This window comes from Arxiozyma heterogenica (assembly GCF_036370985.1).
Source record: "Arxiozyma heterogenica strain weizmannii chromosome Unknown scaffold_21, whole genome shotgun sequence".
Taxonomy (NCBI): Eukaryota; Fungi; Ascomycota; class Saccharomycetes; order Saccharomycetales; family Saccharomycetaceae; genus Arxiozyma; species Arxiozyma heterogenica.
In genome coordinates, this window is record NW_027042674.1 from 189,693 (window position 1) to 214,779 (window position 25,087).

Sequence of the window (25,087 nt, forward strand, 5' to 3'; positions counted from 1 at the left end):
GGTATTAACCCAAGATATGTATATATATATATTACAAATAACTACAGAAAGGTATAGATTTAAATGTATGCACGCATATATATGTAAGTACGCGGAACTATTTGCATGATTCATATATAAAATTATACTTATTTCATAATAAGTACATTTTTATTACATTCGTCATTTTTTTATCTAAAGATTATTTTTCCTCGCTAATATTTCCATCATCTTCAAAATGATTATCCTCCATCTTAGTTAAATGTTTAGATAATTTCCCATGCATTTTGAACATACTAATTTTATCACCGAAGATCGGCCGTAATTTATCATCACATATAATCTCTTTCTTATTATCTGGGTCTTGCAAATTATGTTCTTTAATATATGACCAGATATCTTTCACTACCTGTGTTCTAGGTCTAGGTTGATCTCCAATTATGTGCTTCAATTCATCACTCAATCCTAAATCTTCCCAACAGATACCACGTTTCTTAGTTCCATCTTCTCTAACAGCAATATCATTTGTACTTGATCCTTTCTTCTTTCGTTTCTTCGACTTATTTGATTTAGTAACTTTTCTGTCACTTGATTTATGTTTACCATTGCTTGTATTTTTATTTATTCTTAATACTTTGTCCTTACTAGAAACCTCATGTCTCAATTGTTCTATCTCTTTATGTATATTTTCCCATTCATGTAACGGTATTAGAACTTTGGGATGATCTGTAAGTTCATTGAATCTGTTGATAACTAATTTATTTAATTCTTTCCTCCTTGAATTCAAATCAATCCCATATAATGCCTCAAGGCACTTTCTGATCTTTTTAGGACTTACCTCATCAGGGTTTGATGTCGTGATCAATGCATCGATATTTTCTAAAAACTTGTTTATATTGATGTCCATCTTAAAAGTATAGCTAACGTATTATAATAAAAACTATTAGAAAAGGGACTGGATTTGGTGTGGTGGATAAAATCTTTCTCACTGGTAGTAATATCTCCAACTGTTAAATATCTGTGTTCGTATATCGCTAACGTCAAAATAGATACGTTAAATACTACTAATGATTTTCTGTTAATTGACCACTTTTGCTAGTGAATAAATTTTTCAAGTATGTATATATGTATTTTTTGAACTTCCAAAATATAACAATTTTGATTGACAGATAATAAGAATATGCATCCTTACGTTAAAAAACATATATTGAGCTCTATGGAATGTTTTTACATGTTAATAAAAAGATGATATGTTAAAAATATATAAACTACGGATACCAAACACCAATAGAATAAAGTCAAATCCGTAAATGTGATGACATAGTAATTAGATTGTCATAATGTTGCTTCTAATGTACATAGCAGTGCTTTATAGCATATACACATACACACATGTATATATATATATATACAATTTCACTGTACGGTATACTTTTACATATCTGTGGAAAATAAAGTAAAGGAGTAGGAAATGATAAATTAAATATATAGTGATTGTATTAAACTGGTTACTATTGAAGCTGTACAAACACAATGTAGGTAATGACAAAAAATTTTATTCTGTCCACAATATCCTTATCAACAATATCATAGAATGTGAAGGTTAGTTTTTGATCTTTTCTTTCATTTTCTTTTTATACACCTTCAATTGCTGTTTCATATAAGATGGAATAAATAAAAAAAAGTTAAATCATGTTCAAATTTTATTATTCCTTAGGTTCTTCTTTTGCTGTCTTTCATTCTTTCTAATTAAACGCTTTCTTTCTTGTCTACTTAAAGTTCTTGGATCTATAAGTTCATTCGCAGTACCCTTAACATCATCATCTACTTCTACTAACCATTGGTCATCAAGTTTCTTATTGATACCCTTGTATCCCCATTTGTTAACCCATTCACCAGTGGCTTCATCAAAGACTTTTTTACCTTCTTTGACTTTAGATTTAATACCCTTCTTAGCTGCAAATTTTTCCCATTTAGTTGGTTGTCTTGGCTTAGGTAGGGGTTTTTCTCTTGGTAATTCAGTCACTGGGTCAGGTAATTGTAATAGAGTCATAGAGGATGATGCAGAGTCTGTAGTAGTTTTGATCGGTAGAGATAGTAACTGATTGATAAGTAACTGAACATTGTCACGAGATAATTCTTTAATTATTTCTTCACGATTGATATTCGAAGTATCTAAGGCGTCTTTATCCAACACATTGGTGTCAAAAACGGCCAAATTACCTAAATCATAAGTAACTGGAATGGGCTTTTCAACAGTAACCGGTAATGTTTTGTAATCTTTATCAGTGGACATAGTAGAAATTGTCAATAAACTATTTTAAACAGTCGTAATTGGAAAATATAAATATATGTATATTACGCTTTATGAAATCGTCTTCAATAATATGATTCATTTAACTATGCTTAAGTTAAATAGCTCTCAAAAACACTTCTTGAGATAAGATGCATCGCCAATGTACTATGTCTCACAGTCTTTTTAAGCCAAAACTAAAAGAAGGAAAAAGAAGCTCATCGCAAACTGAAATTAAAAAAAAATTTTCAGTCATTATATACGATTAGATCATCTTGAAAATTATGTAGGCAATAAATTAGTAAAATAATCCTATAATTATTTATTATACCGCATTCAATTAAACTACTTCAGATTATCATACATATTCATATAAATACTGTCAAGTGATCTTTAGAGTTCAAATAATCTTCGCAATGGTCTTGATACACTGGTATCACATGGAAATTGCCAATTGTCTCTAACTAACTTCTTGACATAATGTCTAGAAGCCGAATATTGCTGCAGAATATCTGCATGTAAGACAGATGTATTACTAGCTGTTGATTGTATATCTTTTTGTAAATATGAATGCCCACCACTCATAATTTCAAAAAAATTCATCATTAACTTGTTATAGTTTAATATAATTAATTCTATTAATTGATAAACCAAGCGGATAAAGACTGGTAAGTCTCTTTCAATTTTATTCTGTAATTGTTCGTAATGCTTGCCAATAACATGTCTTTTCACATCGTATACATTGGTTTTTTTCTCTTTAAGATAGATAATGTAATCTTTTTTTAACGTCTTCAAATCTTTCAAATTATGTCGAATTTGGGAACTGGCCTTTAATAGTTTATTCAATGGGATCATTATGCCAACTTCAAAATCTGTCAATTTTAATATTGTTATCTTTTTTTTTATTTTTTTTAATTCTTCTAGGTATTCAGGCGATATAGGAAGAAATAATCTGTTATTTTCTTGATTATTTACTAAAAGTATGTTATTATCAAAAAAAGTTTCACATCTTTCGATATCAATCCATTTCTGAAGATTGTTAATGTTGCGGTCTATTAAAGAAAAAAAATTCATCTTACAAAATAAAATTCGTAATTTATTTATATTGTTGAATATATTTTTAAATATGACAATATTCTCTGGTAAGGTCATTTTGTTCAAAAAGTTAATGTTATTATATTCTGTATTATAGTTGGGATTTTCTATAGGATTGAGGAGACCCTTGCTTTGTTCTAAAGAGTTAGAGTAACAACACGATGTATTGGAAAAATTATTCATGGAATGAGTGTCCTTATTACAATCATTACTATTTTGAATATCTTGATAAGCATTATGATAACTTTCAATAATTTCCATAGGAGTTAAACTATAGTCATAATTCTTGTTATTCATCCCATTGTACTCAGATATTTCATTTTCTATATGACAAACAAATTCTTTATAGTTATGCAATGACTGATTAAGCGTTTTTATTAAATTATCAGACAGTAGTGAACCAATGCTACCAATTTGGAGAAGATCGGATAAAATGTTAATCCATTCGTGTACCCTTTGCATTGGTCTTCTTAATATTATTTCTAAATGAGTGAACTGACATCTTGTCAAACAGTACTCTATCCATTTTTGAAATAAAGTTGGATATTTTTCTTGTAATTGTTTATACAGATAAATCTGTTTTCTTTCTGTTACAAAATAATTCAAATATGTTGTCTTTATTCTATGAAGATGTTGTTCAAATAGATTTCCAATATCAAAAGTATCATACATTCTTTTTAATGAATCACCATCCTCGAGTAACTTATCCCAAAAATTGACATCTATTTCATTTTGTATATTATCCCCAAGTAAGAGTTTATTAAAAGATGCTACAAATATTTTGCTAATAGAAGCGATTGTATCAATATTACCAAACAATAATACTTCATCTGATGAATTGGGGTCAAAGAGCTTCTTTTTAAATTTTGGATGAGTATGCAGGGCTTTTCTGTAGACACACGTTGCCATTTGCATTGTTTCAATATATTCAATTTCAGACTCGTATAACTTTCTTATTATTTGATAAAATGTCATTTCATCGCTTTCGTCACTAACAGATTCATGAAGTGATGAGTAACTTTCTAAAATTTCTGTTTTACTTGCTCTATTTAATTCCTTGGTCATTTCTGAGCTACTTGACGATATCGTTTCATCACAACCATTGATATTTAATATAGGTGTTGTTTTCTTATTTTGTGGTAGAGAAGTCCGATTAATTTTACTTAAATCTAAACTAAAAGGTTTTTTGTTTGATATATTATTTATTTGATAATGACGATTGGAATCTCTATTGCGATGTGATTGCGAGTAAACCCTTTGAAAGGTGGGTAGTTTATTGTCGTTGCAATGGAAATAATCATTTTCATAATCTCTAATTGGGGTCAGGGTATTGCTTAAAGGAATATTAAGTGCTTCGAATAAATTAGAAGTTTTAAACATCAGGATATAAAGAAGAAAAAAATGGAAGAAGTTTCTATTAGATTTTTTAAATAAGCATTTTGTTGTCTTAAACTCTGTCTGGAAATTATCAAAAACTAGTGAAATATCAAGTCATCTTACAAACATAAAACCTAATTGCAAAAAAGAAAAATATTTTAGAGAAATAAGTACAATGATGTTTTGTTTAGTACTCATTAGATTGGAAAATGCTGATACATGCTGAATATATAGTTTTAGAAGTTGATCTTTGCTTTATATTTTTTTTTGTATATAGATTACTTTTAATGGTCACCATAATCTTTTGGCAGCTTTGGTTTCTATTTTGTTTTTACTTTGTTTTTTTTCTAATAAAAATGAAACATTTAAAACAATCCGGAATCGTATGTAACAGATTTGTATTATGTGAGATGGGGCATGAAAGAAATATGTTCATTTTTTGTTTCATATTCTATCCTATAGAGAAATCTGAAAAGACTTTACATAAAGATATAAAGTATACGTTACAATTCAATTCGAGAATATTCCAAGCCACCTCTTCCAATAAATTCTGAGATAATCTTGAAACGATCCTTCTGCCCCTCTGAAGTGTTCAATATGGTTTCTAATAATTCTATATCTTGTGTGGTATTTGTTTGTTCTTCTAATATCTTATTAGATGATGCTAATTCTAAGATACATTTAGGGCATTTATATGACATACCATCAGATGCAGAGTCATCTTCCTCATTCAGACACCTCTTGTGGAAAATATGACCACATTTGAAATATAAAAGGGGTAGTTCTAAAGGTAATTCACACATATAACATTTTTGATCCTTAATACTTATTTCTATGGGTCTATCTATATTTAGTAACTTGTCCAATCTTGATTTTTTTTCATTTAATTCATTTTGATAAGATTCGACTAATTTCGTATTATTCTCAATTACTACCTCTTGTTTTTCAAAAAAATTTATCAATAAATCTTGTATAAGGTTAAATTTAATCACATCAGTGTCTGACAAAATTTCAATAATTTCTGTTAAAGATAGTATGTTACCTTCTAAAATTGGGTTGAGCAACTTTTCTTTAAGTACTTCTTCGCCACCAATTGTATGAAGAATCTCTTCATTAGAAGTGAAATATTTAAGTGCAATAGGGAATAGTTGTGATTCTTTTTCAATATGAGACACGAAGTAGTCCCAACATTTTAAAGGCTTCTCAGTTAGTATCATTGTGTTAAAAATCTCCAAAATATGAATTTTTTCATTCTCACCACTATTGATATGGACGTCATTCATGTGAGAAATTAACAACATTAAAGAATTATCCACTTCATCATTTGAATCAAGATCATTTTGTTTCTTCAAAGAATCACTTTGTTTTAAAATATTTTCTGCTTTTAATTTCCAATCAGCATGTCTAGATTCTTCATCATTTTTACTTAAATAATAGTAGAGATCATATAATGTTATCAAAATTTCCTGTAAATCTTGTTTGAAACCTTCGAATTGTTGATACGTTTCTAAGCATGCTTCCAGAAATACTACAAATTGGAATGGTTTGTCAATGAATGAACTAAATATTAAACTTGGTTTTGGAGGATGATATGTAGTCTCCGTGTTGTTTCTATTGGAAAGTTTATCGTCAACTGCTTTGATAAATTGATTAGTTGATTTACTTTCTAGTGAAATACCATTATTATTATTATTATTGTTGTTGTTGTTGTTGTTGTTATTCATATAAGATAAAAATGTTTTATAATTATAAAATATTTTCTTCACATCTGATTCTTTTCTTGTTAAGGTGACTGTTTCATTCTTGCTAACTTTTGGTTTATAATTCCCTGTGAATATTTCAATTAATAATAAATTTGTATCATTAGGTAAAAAGGATAATAATTGTCTTGAAAATTGACACATGATTCTAAGTGTATCGTCGATAGGTAAAGTTTTGATAAAATTTAATGCAGATTGAGGTTCCTTTAAGTCTTCTAGCAAGATAGACACAGTCATGATAGGGTCTTTAGAAAATTTCTGAGCCATTTCATATGCTTCAACCAATAAATTACATTCACGTAGCAATTCAATAACTAAGTCCAAATCAAAGAGATCGTTACTAGAATAGAAAAATTCTTCATTTGAAATATCATTTTGTATAATCTCTTTTGAATATTCACCAGATCGACTAAAATGTTGAATAAAGTTATTTAGTTGTTCGATATTGTTTAATTTAATCAAAATGATTAAAAGTAATGTAATCTGATCGGCAGTTGTTTTATTATTTTCCAATAATGACCATAAAAATATTGACAGAAGATAATTTATGTCATTTTTATCGTTGTTACTATTATTAATATTATTGTTATTATTAGTACTATTAGTGGTAGTAGTAGCAGGTGAACTTTCCAAAGAAGAGAACTTTGTTAAAGTTTCATTGATATTAATAACTGGCAAACATAGAGTATATTCCTTTATTGATTCGAGGTACTGACCTTGTTCAAATAAGTACTTGGCGTATTTTTCATGGATATGGTATAAGTTATTACGACTTTCCATATAATTCTCATTAGCATCGGTATTGTTATGAATATGATTTAGCATAAATTCGATAGCGAGTGGGAAATCATTTTTTGATAATATTACATCAATAATTTGAGTAAAAGATTTCTTTGCAATCTGGTATAGTATACCACTAGCGGAAAGCAAGTAAAAAGCATAATCAGTGTCACTGTGATTATTAGTGTTGTGCACCATTGAACTACCGAGATAGTCTAATATCGGTTCTTGGATTAGACTGTTAAAGGATACGATATGGTTTTTGATATCCAAAATGATAAATCTATGTATCGTTTTGTAGCTGTCACTATTAATGCAAGGATATTCTTCTACTATTAACAAGATGTAGTCTATGTCAAGTGAGGAGATCATATTTATTTTAATGAATGTGTCATTTTCAGTGTTGTTTTGGAGAAATGGCGGCAGTTTGATAATTTCTCTTTCATGATTCAGTCTATAAGATACTAGATTAGAATTATCCTTGTCGATTATCCAAAATTTCGAGTCTCTTGGATCCCAAGCCACTGTGTTTAAATTCAGAGATAAATTGTCGGCCAATACAATGTTTGGTTGACCATTATTGTCGCCCCTCGTGGAGAATAACAAGACTTGTGTCAAAGTGGATGTTAAGAGAAGCCATTCGTTCGTTGATGGGTCCTTGATCAAATTTATCGACAGGATAGATTCTCCAGAGAAGATTTTTCTTTGCCTGGAGCCCTTGTCGTGTGCGATATCGCCTCGTATGAGTATTATGTCACCGTTTAAATAACCTAGAGCAATTATAGACAGATCGGGTATTATATCGAACGACGAGATGGGACTGTTATCTCTTTGTGAGGGCACTATGATCTCCGAGTGGAAAGAAGGTGGGGTTGATTTTGTGTGATGGATCAGTTTATTTAATTTATAGAATCGAATTAATGTAGGTCGGTTGGATGATATGGATTTGGAAGTCAAAACAAACATAACCCAGTGGATATTATTAGTTGTATTATTTTTATTTTTAGTGGTTGTGTTAGAGGAAAGAGGGTTTCTGTTGTTGTTGTTATCTATGATACGGATATGGGAGATGATATAATTTTGTTCATTTTGATCCATTAAATTGAAGATAGACAACCTAAGTAAATTTTTTAAATCTATTATTTGTACGGTAGCATGATTTGATGTGGCCATGATAAGGTAAGAATTATTATCTGTGCCATTATTATAATCTGGTGCAATAGAAATAGCAGATAGATTTGGATCTGAATATAAAGGCTGGTCGTTACCTAGGAGAGGATCTTTAATGGGGAGAGAGTGATAAAACTGGAATTGTTTCCAAGCAATGGACATTTTTTTTTTCTTCTTTCTAGACGAAGATGGGATTGTTTGTGTTACTATTATCAAATATGTATGACGTTTGTTAGCAAAAAGTGTTTATTTATCTATGTATCTATCTATGCTTCTCTCTATTCAATAATACATATGCTTGTAATTCTCTTAATTCGACCTTATTCTTATTATATTATTTATCATTACTGCCACGTATAAGAAAAGAGAAAAAGGAAGAGGAAAACGAATAGAGAAAAAAAATAACTTCATATAGGGTTAAGTATTTTTATGTACCCATTTTCCTTAAGGCCTTTTCTAAGCACATGAGGGTTTCAACTTTTTTCTTTTTCCATTGCACTTTTGAACAAAATGGTGTTCTTTTTTTTTTTTTTATAACCGATAACCCATACACCTTCCTTGCCAAGACTGGTTTTATTTTTGTTTCATCGCCAACAAAATAAAATAAAAAGAAGTTGGAGAGAAACGTTGAGTTCTTCCCCCTCCCCTACTTTAATCCAATAAAAGAAGATATTTTAAAAGAAAAGAAAAAAAAAAAAAAAAGAACAATTGAAAACAACCTATTTTATATTTTTCTTTTGTCCATTCTTTGAATGGAAAGATAATAAGAAAGAAAAATTGTTGAGAAAAAGCTAAAAGGTTAAAAAGCTAACAGCTAAAAGAAAAGGCAAAAATTTTGCAGCGCTGGTTGCAGATACAAGGATAATATATGGGGGAGAGAGAGAGGTTATTTTTTGTTTCTTTTCTTTTCTTTGATAATGAGATCGCACGAGAACAGCGACTGTGTCTTCTCTATTCCCAGTTGTGAAACATAGGAGGGGAAAACCCAACAAGACCCTCATCTTCTCGCACATTCTTGTGTCAACAGCACACTGCAACACACCCATCGCCCCCTCCCCTTTTTTTGCTGTTTTCTGTTTTCTTGTTTTTTTGATAACGCACACGTTTTCTTGAATACACTCAACCCTAACTTTGTCGGGGATTTTTTTGCCAGAAAAACACAGGGAATAGATAGTCAAAGCTCTACAGGAACTGTGCTTTTTCCCTTTATTGTTGTTACTATTGTTATTGATGTTGTTGATGTTTTTTTGTTTTTTTGTTTTTTTGTTGGGCTCAAGAAATGGCGGGCTGGAAAAACAAAGATAATAAGAATATTTTATTCTGCTACAACTGTCAATTAATACTACTACTACAACTACTATCACTACTACTATTACCACTACTATTACCACTGCTATTATTTTGTTTTGTTTTGTATTTTGTTCTTTGTTTTGTCTTTTTGTTTTTAATATCATCACATCGGTGTGCACATATACACATAAAGATGTATACATCTTATTCTCATGTACATATGTAACCAAATCTGTATGTTTGTATATATGTGTGTCTGTGTGCCTGTATAGGAGAATGGAGATGCAGGGACACTCTAAGTATATATGGTGGTTGTTTTTTCCCATTATGTTGTACAGAACTTCGGATGTTTATCTGAATTGTTGCCTGTCCATTTCCTCCTTCTGCTTTTAGATATTGTCTTGGTCTCACGATAACTAGTTTCTTGACTAATCCTCAATAATATACATTTACACAAAATAATATATATATATATACTTATTCATTTATCTATAAACATATATATTCGTACTGGCTTCCATTTCTAAGATCTTATAGAGGAAAACTTATTCTGCATTCCTACCCATAACCACAAACAAACATATACAACATCACACCAATATTATAAACTCAAAAATGAAATTCTCTGCTGCTTCTGTCTCTGCTGCCGCCGCTTTATTTGCTTCTGTTGCCTCTGCTATGACTAACGAACAAGTTCAAGAAATTAATGCCATCGTAGACGACATTAAGTCTCATCAAGCTGAATATATCGCTTTGGAAATGAATCCTCCAGCAGGTTTCACTTTACCTCCTGCTTTAATTCAATTATATGCCCAAGTTTTAACTTATACTGATGATTCTTACACTACTTTATTCACTACTTTGGATTTTAGTGCCATCGAAAATACTATCACACACTTCTCTTGGTACTCTGATAGATTATTACCAGCTTTAGAATCTGTAAGAAAGGAATACAGTGCCGAATCTGCTTCTATTTCTGCCTCTGCTTCTTCTGTTTCTTCTGCTTCTTCATCTTCTGTTGCCTCCTCTTCCTCTTCTTCTGCTTCCTCCTCTTCCTCTCACTCTGCAGCTTCCTCCTCTTCCTCTTCTTCTTCTGCTTCCTCCTCTTCCTCTCGTTCTGCAGCTTCTTCCTCTTCCTCTCACTCTGCAGCTTCTTCCTCTCACTCTGCAGCTTCTTCCTCTTCCTCTCACCCTGCCAATGGTGCTGAAAAGGTCTTTATTGGTATGGGTGCTGGTGTTGCTGCTGTCGCTGCTTTATTATTATAAGTCAGCTTGGACACTCCGCATGTTGCTGTTGAATCATACTATATTATTACCTTTGTTTTAAGAATCTATCTATCTATATGTATTTATGTATGTATGAATGAATGAATATTGGGAATTATATTCGTTATTAAATAGATTTTATTATTACAATTACTACTACTGCTACTATTATTATTACTGTTATTATTATTAAATAGATCACATTGATTCTCTCTTATAGACATATATGTAACCATTCTTTTGAATTTCATCTTCTGTGTCCACTTGAACCATCTTTTCATCATTATACAACACCCAGGGCTGGTCAATCGAATCACGGTGAAATTCTACATAGTGACCGGATTGTACAGAATTTCCCTTATGGCACACCACATCTAGCAAGTTATATTTAACATTATTCATCCCTTCGTGTCCACAATGCTCATCTTTTTGTTTTCTTATTGGTTCTGTTGTATCGCTTTTGATATCCGAATTCTCGACACCATCTGGATGGCTGAACACCCATTCAATACTACTACTAATATCACCTTTGTTTATCTTCAACGCTTTTAAACAGATTGAATGTTCAAACCCCATCTCTGTCATCTCTTTTGCTTTTTCCTCATACATACTGTCATGGTCACTGTTATTATTATTCTTATTTTTTATGACTAATGGGTCGTTGATATCAGGGTCTTCAATGTGTTCGAATAACCATTGCACTGCAACCTCACCATCAGGTAAATTTCCGGTATAATACAACGCTTTTCTACATGCATCTTTACTGAACCCCATTTCCATTAATTGGAGTAACACATTTTCACGGGGGATAAACTCGGATGTTGAATCTGTTTCTTCCTCCTCTGGTTCCTCTAAGATAGTTTCATTTGGATCATGTTTTGTAACATATGAGTTTAAAAAAATAGTTGAATCATATCGAATTGGATCACTTGTCTTCTTCACAGTCCAATTGGACCTATCAATTTGCATTCTCATTACATTCAGGACCAACAAGTCAGGTCCAGAACTCAGTGACAGTTGTTTAATACCTTTAACTGTTTCCTTACATGAAGGACAATCAAATTGAATGTCTTCTGCGTTAGCTTCAAAATAGTGGTTTAATTGTTCAGTCAGATTAATGTCTCTAACTGATGGATCTTCAGGCAATGACACTTGGATACTGTTACTTATCTGTTCTGTATACTTGACTTTCCCACATTTAATGCATTTTAATTTGTCAACAAGAATAAATTGAGTCATTTTGTTGACAGATTTGACTCGATCCATTATAAAGGTAAAAAATTCCATCGCATCTTGTTGTCTTTGAGATTCAAACTCCTTATTACCCTGAGATATGCACCTTTTGAAAGTAGTCGGTCTGATTCCATTTGGATACATTTCAGGTTCCAACACCATAGCTCTGTACAATTTAATCCATTGACAGCGCAAATTGGTCGAGGGATACATTATATCTCTTGGAAATTCAACACCACCATATTCCTTTATCAAAGATTGGGCCCATTCTCTATCATGGAATAACAATTGAAGCACAGAATTCATGTAACAAGAATTACCTAAGTTTTGTAAACCCAACCCATATTTACTGCCATGAGGTAAAAGAATCAAGTCTTTTCCTTGAGAATCAGTCATACGGAAATCCCATTGAAGATTTTGCTCCACTTGTAGTTCTGTCAAAGTTTTTTCTTTGGCTTGATCAATATTAGATAGGTCGATGTGGTATAAATTCAAAAGGATATCATGTAATTGATTATTATCGGGGAATCTGACATCTTCATCACAGGAATAGCAATACACATCATTTGTAGTGGCACTTAAAGATCCCAATTTAACAGCAAGTGAGTGCGTCCTATTGTCTTCGTAGTGAGCTAATGCATGAGAATGGCCTTCAATACCAACCTGTTTCCTGCCACAACCAACGTTACCACAATGTAAGCATAGCCACAAATTTTGGGTCAGAGAACAGTCTTCACATTGAACCTCATTTAAGATGTTGATTTGCAAAGTTTGATTCATTAAAGAGGGTTCAAACTTTCTAATATGATCACAGCTGTTCATAGTGAGTTCCCATGAATGAGTCTGATCCATGGTCGTTTGAGATTTTGCACTCAAGATACGGTTAATAAAACTAGGTTTTTCATTTGGATCATCAGAAGACAACACCACATTATACAAACCCATCTCATCTTCGTTAGTACCCATTGGATCATATTTAATCACGTTCCAAAGAGTCGTAAATGTGTCATTTTTGCTAGCTTCATGAACCACTAATTTCAATTTCTTGTTTGCTTGCGTGGATGGTTGAGTTGCTAGTTCTTTCTCTTGCTTCCATATTTGTAAATATGTATCATGTTGGGAATCTTGGCAAATAAAGGCAGCCTGTCTATGTAGAGTGACATGACGGGGGCATACGGTTTGAAAACATTTTAAACAAACATTTAAAGAATGTGTTTTTGGCGTATCATTCAATCTGTTCAGACAGGTTTCAAAACAGTAAATACATTCATCTTTTGAGATAACAGTTGGAATATCACCGAGTGTAGAGACAATATCATCCATTTTTCTTTCCTTTAAAATATATAAATTTTCTAAGTGTTTGATAATTTTATTTATATGTACACTATGAGTATAAACTTATAGGTGTGTATTTTTCACACTTACAAGCAGTTCTTATTTAAAAACTTCTCTAATGAACTAATTAGTTGAGAATATTATACTTAATCATCTTTATATCTACACAGTAAGGCTTAATTCTTTTATATTTACTTCCTCCTAAGAATCAAAGAACGAAAAAAATGGGGACAGAAAGAAATGAAAAAGAAATAAGGAACAGAATTAGAACTATATAAAATTAAAGAGCATATGTGATAGGATAGATTATATATATGTCTATAGGAGTATATATGTGTGTATGGACTGATGGGTAAGTGTTAGTAGGTGTTTGAACGTGAAATACAGTAATGATATTTATTATAGGAAGCAGTATTTAATAACACCAAACAAACTCAAACTAAATATAGAAAGAAAGAACAAATGTAGGTAGAAAGCATCATCAGAAGTCATAACATAGAAGGGTAAATGGACATAGTACATCCAATATAGCTTACTAATCACACCATCTATCTTGTCTAATATTATATTTGGTTTTTTACCTGATTTCATCTTTAGTTCTTTGTTGGTTGGAACCCATTCCATAGAAGTAGTACCAGGTTTAATCATCATTTAGTAAATTTTTTTTAAAGAAGAAGAAGAAAAAAGAAAAAGAGTAAATTATTTATTTATTTTTGTATTAATTGATTATATTTGGGAATGATATGTATATTCTAGTACTTTATATCTTTGATCACATTCCATGAGATAACACCCTACTTTTTTCGAGAACCAATAGACAAAAATGAAGGTCTAAACGATTTGATTCCTTTGTTCTTGTGTTAATCTAGCAGCACGACTTACGTGAGAATATAGATATATAGATATCGATTAAGTAGGCTAGAGCTAGTACAGAACGCTGAAAATCATCTACCCCAAATAAAACATAACTCTTCAACTCATTAAGATTGACAGTAACAAGAAGCTGAGAACAGCTTTTTTTTTTATTCTTTCTTCGTGTGTTTCTAAAAAAGATTTTACAGAAAAAAGAAATAATAAAAATAAAAAACAAAAAGAAACACAAGAGATAAGAAAAACATTCTAATATTGCTCAAAAAATGATTAATCCAGGATTCTCTGTAAACGACAGTGATACTACACAGAGAGTGTGAAATATAATACAGTGATTTGCATTAAGTATATCTATTGAGTGTAGATATGTAAGGTCTTGTTTAATTGAAATTGCAATTGTCTTTTTATAGAGCATATGCATATGTATATTAGGTAAGGATATGAATAAATATGTATAAGTTACCTGATTCTATAAAGTTTAAATACAAAAAATGTCTCGAGACTACTTCTTGTTTCTATTTCCAATGTTTTATTCTAATGTATCTTAATTCATTTTATTTTATCTTTATGTATTCATAATGTATCTTGATGTCGGTGTCTAGATTATTCGTGTCAATTAGCTGAATATAATATCAATTCTTGTCATTCTTAAATAGTGAAAAAAATGATCTTCTTTTCGGGTTGACTCCATTAGAAAGGCTGCTGCTACTTCCAGTAGAATTACCTAAAAGTGAATCTCTATGTAATCTTTCGATGTCTAGAGATTGACGTACACTCGTAAGTTTACTTCTATTTTTGGCACGGTTTTCTCTATTTAAAATGTCGTGTGTAGCAACTGAGGATAATTGTTGATGATGGGCCTTGGAAAAATGATTTGTGTGGTGATGGGTTCTCCCAATAACTGAACTGCTGTTATTGGTACTTTGAGGGCTGCTACTTACTGTTATCTGGCTATTGTTGTTTTTGTTTTTGTTTTTATTTAGTGGACCATTGAATGACAAATTCAAACTTTGTGTTGAAAGGTTAATCTCTTGAAGCTCTAGGTCTAAAGAATATCTATGTTTTTTTGAATCAATGGAAAATTCTCCTCTATCTGTCCTCAATAAATTCGAGTTGCTACTGTTTACTCTCATCGATTTTCCTCTCCGTATACCTCCATCATTATTGATTTTTAATTTTTCAGACACCTTTTTAGAGTTATCCATTTGTTTGTTGTCTCTATCTACCAAATTTAAGTTTATGCTCTCCGAAGAAGCTATACTGTTATCTTCATTAACACTTTCAGTTGCGCCAATATTTATTGGATTGTCTAATACACCACTTATAAAACTACTCTCTTGAGATAGGTTTATCTCATCAAGACTAAATTGTAAAGGTCTTGAATTTTTATTGCTTGGCTTTGAATTATCAATGTGGGAAGTCACATTTTTATGGCTCTGATTTTTTTCATCTTTACCATTTATGGATAGTCCAAAGCTCTCCTTTACCACTGGTAAAATGTCAATTAAATTTTCCTTTGTTTGACTAACAGTATTTGTTTGCAATTTGCTTGGAGTTTCACTTAATGAACTATCTGAACTTGATGTATCTATTAATATAGAGCCTATATTACTTTTGGTCGGTTGAATGTTCTCATTGATACACGGAGATGAGCGATTAGTAACTATATTTTGGGTATATGGAAATGGGTTTGATGAGCTTTTTACATTGTTTTCTCTATTTAGAGGTAAAGACGGTGAAGTGACTTGAATAGATTTTGTAGGAGCGTTTATATTTGAGCCAATGAAAAATGATGATTGATGGTTTGTATAAGGTGTTGTTTGAGGGGATTCTAATTTGTGCGAATATTGTGTTACAATCGGTGGTGGGAATGGCATTTTGGTAGATTTTGTTGTTTGTGGTTTCTTAATTGTTTGGTTATATTGACTGTCAATGTTAATATTATTATTATTGTTATTGTTATTATTATTGTTATTATTATTGTTATTGTTATTGTTATTATTATGATGATGATGATTGTTATTACTATTATTTGTAATAGTAGGTATATTGGTTGGGAGAGTGCCTATGCTACTTCCCTTATTATCAAGTATATTTCCTTGATTTGTAGGCTTAGAAAATGACGCTGGTTGATCTGTGAAGTCAGGTGTTTGAATGGTTTCAACGTTATTTATTGGCAGCAAAGATACAGATGGTTGTTGACTAAAATTTATGGAGGCATTATGTGCCATTTGGTTGTTTCCTCTTTGCGCTGTTTGTTGTATATTAAATATATTATTATTTACTTTAGTAAAAGCATTAGCAGAAGTTGTAGGATTATCAGAATTGGCCTTGCCATCATTACTTTGAATTCTCCCTGCATTATACTTTTCTGTGACTATATTTGGGAACGGATTATTAGATTTATGTTGTTTTGAGTAATTTATTCTTTTTTCTTGAACTTTAAGCAATGTATTCTCAATAGAAGGATCTTCTATATTAATAGCATGTGCATATTTTCCTGGAGAATGATGTGAAGCACCATTAGCTTGCATTTTTGGAATAGCGGCTACATCAATGTTGCTGTTAGTTGTCGAGCTTATTTTTATCTCTCCAAAAGGATTTTGTGAGGATGCAGTAAAATTGTAGGTCTCATTTGGATATGTGTTATTGTTGCTATTCGAATTATGAGTTTGAATATTTATCTTATTTTCACTCATATTCTGTCCTTCATTTGAGGTAGTGGTTGTACTTGCACCTACGGTAGTACTTTTATTAGAATCAACTGTTAAGTTGTTGTTTCTTGAAGGTTTTTCCTCAGATGTTATAGATTTGGCTTGGGTCATGCTTAATTGTGTAGGCGCTTCCAAATTATTTTTTGCTTCTTGTATTCTAGGCATTACATCAAAATAGTCGAGGAACGGGTCATTAACAATTTTTGAATTAGCAAATGAGTTATCAACATTAATATTTGTTGCCTGAGCAAATAGTTGTTGTTGTAACATTTGTGATTTTTTTTGATAGCGTACAAAATTATCAAAGTCATATGGGCCAATCCCATATTTATCTGGAATAGGTACATCGACGTTTAGAATAGAACAGATACCATAGACAACTTGGTATATGTTAGGTCTCATATAGGGATTTTCACATAGCATAATCACTATTAAATTTATCAATTGCGGTGAATATTTGCACTTCGGAATATCGTATTTGGCATGCAAGATAGCAAATTGACCTGTATGTTCAAATGGAGTGGTGTAAAATAATAGTTTATAAAGAAATACTCCTAAGGCCCAAATATCAGATTTTTCATTTATGGGTAAGTACCTAAACAGATCAATCATTTCTGGGGATCTATACTGTGGAGTAGTGTGTTGATATATGTCTTGACCTAATATCGCTATATCTTGGTATGTAGTTGCCACTGGTGAACATTTAGTAGTAGACCCAAAATCACATAATTTAAAATTATTTTCTGAGTCTACCAAAACATTTTCTATTTTAATATCACGGTGTATTAAGGCTGGTTCCAGATAATGCAATTGGGAAATCCCAATAGATATGTCGTACATTATTTTTAAAATTTCCTGTTCAGTTAATTTAGTTGCTAACCGTTGATTAAGGTAAGTTAATAGGGATTCATTAGGACACAACTCCATTAATAACAGGACTTCGAATCCACCAACGCTACGATGATTTCTAGCAGCATTAGAATCATAGTATTGAACTATATTAGGTTTATTGCTTAATAATTTCATAACTTCCACCTCATTTCTCATTTCTTGTAATCCTCTTTCATCTTTTACTATAACTCTTTTCAAACATGCTAAGTCACCCGGTTTCAAATGTGGATTGTGTGTATTAGTATTGAACTCATTTAGCAATTCAACAAACTTCACTACATATATTTGAGCAAATCCACCTTCTGCAAGATATTTTACAATTTCAACTTTATGATAGCCAACAACGACTTGTAGTCCTGTTGAATATTTTTCCATATTTATATTTGAACTATTTTTAGAAATGGGATTATTAAAAGTAGCAGGCTTTGTGTTATCATTCAATGATGCCATGTTACTGATAATTTTTTTAGTTATTTTTCTGCTTCTAACTTTTTCCTTCTTAATTATCTTATACTATTTGTAATTGGAAAGAAAGTAATTACCCAAGCAGGGTCGTTTTTATAATATTGTACAATTGTTCTGCTTTAATAGAAGTATGACTCAGGTATACTTTGGAATATATAAGTAGCATAAACTGCCGAACTATAAATAAGTAATAAAGGAAGCCTAAGTGAAAAAAAAAAAAAATAAAAGAGAAGCGGTAATAATTATTTATAATATTATAAATTCAAAACCCGATTGATCTCTAGTGCTTAGGCAGTACAGATCAGTAATTGTTATGATGAACTCAATATATGATAAACACCCCTTTAAACGATTTGCTTGCCGAATTATTATTATTTCTAATGTTTTATTTTTAGATCTAACTGTTTCCGTTGAAAAAATCAACGGAAGAATCATTTGCCTCCTTTCGGGTTTTCAGATTACTAATTTCCATTAGTAAAAAACAATCTATGACAATTTGTATATACAGGTAATGGCAAATAGGGTATAGTTTTATTGGTAATAGAATATGAGCATGGCTTTTGCAAATCATTATTTGTAAAGATGGTCAACTAATGGATATCATTATTGGTTACAATTGGTTAAATATATAATTACATATGTGTATGTATACAAATGCATATATGTGCATGCGTGTTTGTTTAATATATATATATATACTTATATTTATATTTGTTTTGTGATAAATTCGAAAGAAAATGGTATGAGAGATAATGGTAAAAGACTTTTTGTCTTTTCCTATTTTATGTTAGAAAGAATAGTAGTTTTCAATTTCTGTAATTCTGAATATTTGTAAGGAACCCATACATATTCTATACCAGCATTGTTTTTGGATATATTTATCATGTTATGTTCAACAAATTCTCTCAACATAGACCTCAAAGAAATATCATTGGATGCAATAAATTCTTGAGCACAGAGTTGTGCAAGATGTTGGAATTCAAGACCTGAATTTGGTGAAGAACGTTTTGTGGACCGTATTTTATCTCCACTATACTCTGATTCTAACTTGGAAAGTTGAGTCTCAACAAGTAATTTAAATAATTTTTTGGAATTAATTGTTAGGGATTCTAAAACATATTTGGCACCTTCTGCACCAGCTGATGTTTCACTCTTACCTATTTTCATTACATCATAGAAGGAGGATTCAATAGAATATGGTTCATAGTTGGATACATTGTGGAAGATAAAATTGTAATTCTGTGCTTTTTTATCATCCCATAGGATTGGTGCATAGATATGGTCTGCGGAGGCAACAATGGCAATTTGTTTAATTGTAGCCAAAGAGCTCAACATGGTTTGAAAGGGGTCTTTTCTAACACTAGGACCATCGATGTTATGGATTACAAGAATCAACTTAATATCACTAGGTTGTGTTTTATAGAATTCAATCATTTTACTTACTTGTAAGGTAACATGATTCCCCCAATATTTGGTTTCATTTCTTGCTAATGCTTCTGGGAACAAAATATCGGTGATATCTTTAAATATATCTCTGTAACTACAAGTAGGATTGTATCCATTAATCACTATACAAGGAATGCCTGTTTGTTCACTATCTTTGTTATTAAGAGTTTTATCACTTCTCATGAACAATTGTATCTGTTTCAGCTTGGGAGACAAGTATTCAATAGCAAACTTTTCTAAAAATTCACGTTTTGAGCCAACACCGTAAAACAGTAAAGTAAAACCTTGAGTAATTTCAAACCAATATTGTGAAAACATTTTGAGGTGTAGTTCATATAATTTCTCTCTTTTGTTTTTTAAAAACATTTTATTGAATAGATTTGATATTAATCCAAATTCTTCTCTTGTAACCTCAGGGGCCATGGCCAAGGAATTAGTGGATTTTCCTTTTGCTCTACTAGGTTTTTTTTGATCCAAATAACCTTCAAATGTATCCAAAAAATCATTGGCTTTGGTAACCAGTTGTCTTGGTTTATAATCAGACTGTGGAAGTGGAGCTGGAACAAAATCTTTATTTAATTTTAGAGAAAAGGTCCTATTGTAATCTTTATATTGTTGTAAATTATCTAAGATCATTTTTTTCAAAGGTGATACAAAGTTGAAATCTTTTGAAGCAGTGTATTCATTTATTTTAGGTTTCTTCCTAGGAGTCATTGGTTCAATCGTATTATGTTCAATCTTATATTTTCTGGGACGACCTCTTTTAAGTTTTGGTTTCTCCACATTATTATCGATTTTCGATTTCTTTTCATTAGTCTTTTTTGGCTTAATTATACTTTTCTTGTTCGAATCTTCTTCTACTTCTACTTCAGGTATAAATTCCTGTTCTGATGATGATGATGATGATGATGATGATTCATCTTCACTACTATTATCGAGCTCTAACCTTCTCGTTGATCTAGTTACAATTCTTCTATGAGATGTTAGTGGTAAAATGTTATCTGTTGACAATTCCAGTTTAATAATTTTACTCTCTTTAGTCTTTTTCTCGGTTAGTTTTAAAGATTCTTTTTTTTTGTTGTTTGACTTTTCTTTTACTTTTAATTTTTCTTTCACTTTTGATTTCACTTCAGGTGGTTTCGTATTCTTTCTAGGTCTTCCCGGTCCCCTTTTTGTTTTCGGGGTATCGGCAACTGTTGATTTACTGTTTGATGTGGTTTTTTTCGGATTCTTCGCTTTCTTAGTCGTTGCAGATTTCTTGTACTTCTTAGTAACTGGACGTTGTTCATTTGTGGGACTATCTGCCTCTTGAGACGCAGACTTTAGAACAGAGAGTAAAGATCTTGGGGGCGTGGTTATAGTAGATAGTTCCACTCTTTCTAGAGAATTTTTTTTCGAAGGTGAAGAATGTCTACTGTTGCGGGTGTTTAATGAACGGTACTTACCCGGGGAAATGCTCCGACTCTTGGATAGAGAAGACAATATATCTATATGTGCGATGATATCATCATCATTGAATGTTTCTTTTTTATCGGAAACCATCGTAACTTTTTGATCTCAATACGAGAGCAAATAGGAAAGTGTGAAGTATATAAAAATTAATAGCAAATCAATCTTGATGATTTTCTTTTTTTAGAAGTTATAATTACACTTGAAATATTAAGATAATTGATGAGTAATGATTTTTTTTTTTAATGTAGTTTGTACTTTTCTTTGAGATTATAGTTATTTTGAGAGTGAATAAAATAAACACAAAATATTAAAAAAAAAATTTCAAGTTTGAAAAAAAAAAAAATGTTATCAAAAAAAAAGGGCGATATTATTTTTTTTTTCTTTTCTTCTCTTAATTATGGAGTTTCTTCCGTATTTCCATAAAAGGAAAGTGGAGAATTTTTCACGATGTTTTTCCTTTTTATTTTCGTTTTTTTTTTTTTTTCAAAGGACAAAAAACCGAAAAATCAGAAAATAAACAAATAAACAATGACTTTTTAATTTTAATAACAATATCATATATGTAGATTTGAATAAATAAATAAATAAATAAAACGACCTAAAATTAACCAATATATTTACAGTTAATGGTATTATTCAGTATTTGTATTCAATTTCATTCAAGCATGTTTAAAATATTTCACCACCTTCTCTTCTATCATACAACACTTTATCCCATTTAAAACTTGGCGAAAGGCATTTCTTTTTCTTATCATAATTCTTGCTAATGGGATAATTATCTATAATTTTATTGCTATTGAATAATATGTCATTTATTGAAAAAAAATACTGAAGTCTAGCATGCATCGAATTATCTTCAGGAACAAGTAAAGTAGACATAGAACAGCCTTGTTTTTCATATACCCAGCCAATATGATAATCTTTAAGACTTCTCTTTTTATCTTTGCGATTGTTTGCAAACTTCTTGTTTGCACCGGAAAAGATAAACTATTGAATTTTTTATGTTTCTTACTTAAGTTTGGTTCTAATTGAGATATACTCTATTCCTACATGACGTAACTAAATCTTGTATTGAATGGATTTGAGCCTTGTCAGGTTAATTATATTCTTTTCTTCCAATTTTTATTCATGATAAGATATATGAAGTAAAAGCCATATTATATATTATATGTTGAATATATCTACGTTAAGTTGTAAAGATTTTATTTCTTTAAAGTTAACTCTTTGTATATGTTGATCATGTTTCATAATTATTTTAAATTGTATATCCTTATCCTTTTTTTTTATTTTCGTATATGCTTTTTGGAAAAGAAAAGTTTTATTTGTTTTAAACTCCGCTTTGTTTTGCCAAAAAGGGTAAAGATCTTACATAGAACTTCGCACAGAAATCCAAAATGATGTATTTTAAAATTTATGATTTAACGTTTGTTTGGTAAAAATAATTGCTTCTTAAGGACTATTACTTAAAATATAGGTGAATATACAATTTAAAATATTAACCATCGATTATTTGTGCTATTTTAATGTTTTTTTTTTTGCTTTCCTAAAGTGATGTCAAATTGGTCGTTTTTTTGTTAGTATGCAAAATTATTAAGTAACATTTCTTTGGGTTCATTTTGAGGAACTAATTTTGCAGTACAACCCTCATATGCAGTATCCCACATATTCATGTTTAATGCCTTGACTAATATGACTGAATTTTTTTTTTTTTTGACAATTGTATGTAGATTTATATATGTATATATGTATGTGATGATATTATACTGCTCTTGTTAACTTCCCACTTCTTTTTAACTCTAAAGCTTTCTTATATGGTGGATTTGTTGGAAGTTGTACAGGGTCTAATGACTGACGAGGCTCCTTTGAGTTATCGCCAGGCTCATCATGATATGTAGCATCGGAGTCAATGCTGTCTAGACCCCCACATAACATAAATGGTGCTACTGTACGGTCTTCCTCGTGCCACTCTATTAACTTATCCTCTATAGTCAATTTGGATACACTTCTGAAACAATTTTGGAAGAACTCTTCAATAGATTGATTCATGTCCAGTTTTGGTTCCCAATTGGCAGGCGGATTGTATCCTAGGCATACAATAAATGCTTCTAAAGAAGTACCTCTCGAAGATCTTGGTTTTGCACATATTACACGGTCAAATAAATATCCTAATTGAGAGTATAACATATCGATATCTCTGCCGCGAAAAATCTTAGCCACGAAAGTACCTTGTGGTTTTAATATACAGGTGGTTAACTGCAATGCACTCATGATTAATTGTTGTTGTACATACTCATCCAAATCATGGAGACCAGTGACATCTGGGGCACCATCTGAACAAACAAAATCTGCCTTTTCGTTGCCAAATAATTCTAGTATACGTGTTAAGGTTTTTGGATGAGTGATATCTGCTTGTAAAGTAGTCACGTTTTTAATGGGTGACATTGGTTGTAGGTCCACAGCAATGATTTTTTTATTCGGGTTATTGTTATTATTTTCTTCAAACATCACCCGAGATAAAACCTGGGACCATGAACCAGGAGCAGCACATAAATCCACAACCCTTTCTAAATTATCCAAAAAATGAAATTCCTCATTCAGTTGTAATAATTTAAATGCAGATCTGGCTCTATAACCTAATTCTTTAGCTTTTCTATAATATAAATCTCTTTTGTCTTTACTACTTTTCCCCATTATGTTAAAAATAAATAAGTGTAGTAAAATATTACACTTGTTAAATATTTATAAAGATGTCTGAGAGATTGTAGAACTTCCTTCAGCTGTATCAGTGAGAAGTTGTGTAAAAATGTAGTTAAGTTATCAACATTCTTTAAATAAAAACAAGATCGAGAAGTCCTCTGAGTGTGATGCACTATCGTTATTATTTCTTTATTTTTTCTTTGTTCTTTCTTTTTTTTTCCAAACAAAAAAAAAATAGAAGAAAAAACTTCGTAATATAAAATCAATGAAAAACCACTCTCATTATTCAGTACCTACCAGATATAGACGCATATATCAAATACACACGTGTATATATTATCATTTGAGGATACTTACTATTTTAATAAGCATGAATAGGACATGAGAAAGATGGATCAACTATACATGCCCCAATCTTCTTCTAGTTCAGCTTTAGATAAATCAATGTTGTCGAATGTCTTTTGATTGACGACATCTCGACATAACGGACATGTAGCATGTTTGGATAACCATAAAGAAATGCATTGTACATCAAAATAGTGATGGCAATGTGGTAATTCCGCCACTAACGGGTATTCATCATCACCAAATTTCTCATAGCATATAGGACACGACTCCTTCAATGGGATTTCGCTTCGAGGTACTCTTGGTAATGAATCAATAAACTCTTGCGAACACCCTTTGACCTTGTTGGAATCTCCACCATTTAACCATTCTTCTTGCAACTCTGGCGACACAATCATGGATGCAAACAACTCCAATAAATAACTGTTAGATTGGGGGTCTCTAAGAGTATCAAACAATGCTTGGAATTGTGTTCTCATATTTCTTCTGTCAGTAGACTCCATATTATTACTGCCGACATTGGTATCGTGTTCATCTGTATAAATGTTGTGTTAGTAATAGGTTGTAAAAAGAAAAACAATTGTACGGCTATTTCCAGCCATTTTTAACCAATATATACCATCATATGT

The 25,087-nt window shown here is 31.0% G+C and overlaps 12 protein-coding genes across 12 annotated transcripts; 1 reads left to right on the forward strand and 11 right to left on the reverse strand.

Moving 5' to 3' along the window:
* Nucleotides 1-181: 181 nt before the first annotated feature.
* Nucleotides 182-886, reverse strand: TRI1 (Tri1p; the record flags this gene model as incomplete). Its single annotated transcript, XM_064859116.1, has 1 exon — nucleotides 182-886. The coding sequence occupies one exon, from the start codon at nucleotides 884-886 to the stop codon at nucleotides 182-184; it is 705 nt and encodes a 234-aa protein (XP_064713925.1).
* Nucleotides 887-1,675: 789 nt separating this feature from the next.
* RRS1 (ribosome biogenesis protein RRS1) lies at nucleotides 1,676-2,275 on the reverse strand (the record flags this gene model as incomplete). The annotated part of the gene is made up of 1 exon (XM_064859117.1): nucleotides 1,676-2,275. The coding sequence occupies one exon, from the start codon at nucleotides 2,273-2,275 to the stop codon at nucleotides 1,676-1,678; it is 600 nt and encodes a 199-aa protein (XP_064713926.1).
* A 390-nt stretch (nucleotides 2,276-2,665) lies between these two features.
* Nucleotides 2,666-4,747, reverse strand: FUS2 (Fus2p; the record flags this gene model as incomplete). Its single annotated transcript, XM_064859118.1, has 1 exon — nucleotides 2,666-4,747. One exon carries the CDS (start codon nucleotides 4,745-4,747, stop codon nucleotides 2,666-2,668), a length of 2,082 nt encoding a protein of 693 aa, XP_064713927.1.
* Nucleotides 4,748-5,247: 500 nt separating this feature from the next.
* PEP5 (tethering complex subunit PEP5) lies at nucleotides 5,248-8,616 on the reverse strand (the record flags this gene model as incomplete). The annotated part of the gene is made up of 1 exon (XM_064859119.1): nucleotides 5,248-8,616. One exon carries the CDS (start codon nucleotides 8,614-8,616, stop codon nucleotides 5,248-5,250), a length of 3,369 nt encoding a protein of 1,122 aa, XP_064713928.1.
* A 629-nt stretch (nucleotides 8,617-9,245) lies between these two features.
* Nucleotides 9,246-10,070, reverse strand: PWA37_002560 (uncharacterized protein; the record flags this gene model as incomplete). Its single annotated transcript, XM_064859120.1, has 1 exon — nucleotides 9,246-10,070. One exon carries the CDS (start codon nucleotides 10,068-10,070, stop codon nucleotides 9,246-9,248), a length of 825 nt encoding a protein of 274 aa, XP_064713929.1.
* A 289-nt stretch (nucleotides 10,071-10,359) lies between these two features.
* TIP1 (putative lipase) lies at nucleotides 10,360-11,010 on the forward strand (the record flags this gene model as incomplete). Its single annotated transcript, XM_064859121.1, has 1 exon — nucleotides 10,360-11,010. One exon carries the CDS (start codon nucleotides 10,360-10,362, stop codon nucleotides 11,008-11,010), a length of 651 nt encoding a protein of 216 aa, XP_064713930.1.
* Nucleotides 11,011-11,208: 198 nt separating this feature from the next.
* UBP14 (ubiquitin-specific protease UBP14) lies at nucleotides 11,209-13,566 on the reverse strand (the record flags this gene model as incomplete). Its single annotated transcript, XM_064859122.1, has 1 exon — nucleotides 11,209-13,566. The coding sequence occupies one exon, from the start codon at nucleotides 13,564-13,566 to the stop codon at nucleotides 11,209-11,211; it is 2,358 nt and encodes a 785-aa protein (XP_064713931.1).
* A 411-nt stretch (nucleotides 13,567-13,977) lies between these two features.
* TSC3 (Tsc3p) lies at nucleotides 13,978-14,229 on the reverse strand (the record flags this gene model as incomplete). The annotated part of the gene is made up of 1 exon (XM_064859123.1): nucleotides 13,978-14,229. The coding sequence occupies one exon, from the start codon at nucleotides 14,227-14,229 to the stop codon at nucleotides 13,978-13,980; it is 252 nt and encodes an 83-aa protein (XP_064713932.1).
* Nucleotides 14,230-15,080: 851 nt separating this feature from the next.
* Nucleotides 15,081-18,503, reverse strand: AKL1 (serine/threonine protein kinase AKL1; the record flags this gene model as incomplete). The annotated part of the gene is made up of 1 exon (XM_064859124.1): nucleotides 15,081-18,503. The coding sequence occupies one exon, from the start codon at nucleotides 18,501-18,503 to the stop codon at nucleotides 15,081-15,083; it is 3,423 nt and encodes a 1,140-aa protein (XP_064713933.1).
* Nucleotides 18,504-19,295: 792 nt separating this feature from the next.
* Nucleotides 19,296-21,506, reverse strand: ORC2 (origin recognition complex subunit 2; the record flags this gene model as incomplete). Its single annotated transcript, XM_064859125.1, has 1 exon — nucleotides 19,296-21,506. The coding sequence occupies one exon, from the start codon at nucleotides 21,504-21,506 to the stop codon at nucleotides 19,296-19,298; it is 2,211 nt and encodes a 736-aa protein (XP_064713934.1).
* Nucleotides 21,507-23,174: 1,668 nt separating this feature from the next.
* Nucleotides 23,175-24,107, reverse strand: TRM7 (tRNA methyltransferase TRM7; the record flags this gene model as incomplete). Its single annotated transcript, XM_064859126.1, has 1 exon — nucleotides 23,175-24,107. One exon carries the CDS (start codon nucleotides 24,105-24,107, stop codon nucleotides 23,175-23,177), a length of 933 nt encoding a protein of 310 aa, XP_064713935.1.
* A 401-nt stretch (nucleotides 24,108-24,508) lies between these two features.
* Nucleotides 24,509-24,961, reverse strand: PWA37_002567 (uncharacterized protein; the record flags this gene model as incomplete). Its single annotated transcript, XM_064859127.1, has 1 exon — nucleotides 24,509-24,961. One exon carries the CDS (start codon nucleotides 24,959-24,961, stop codon nucleotides 24,509-24,511), a length of 453 nt encoding a protein of 150 aa, XP_064713936.1.
* Nucleotides 24,962-25,087: the final 126 nt, after the last annotated feature.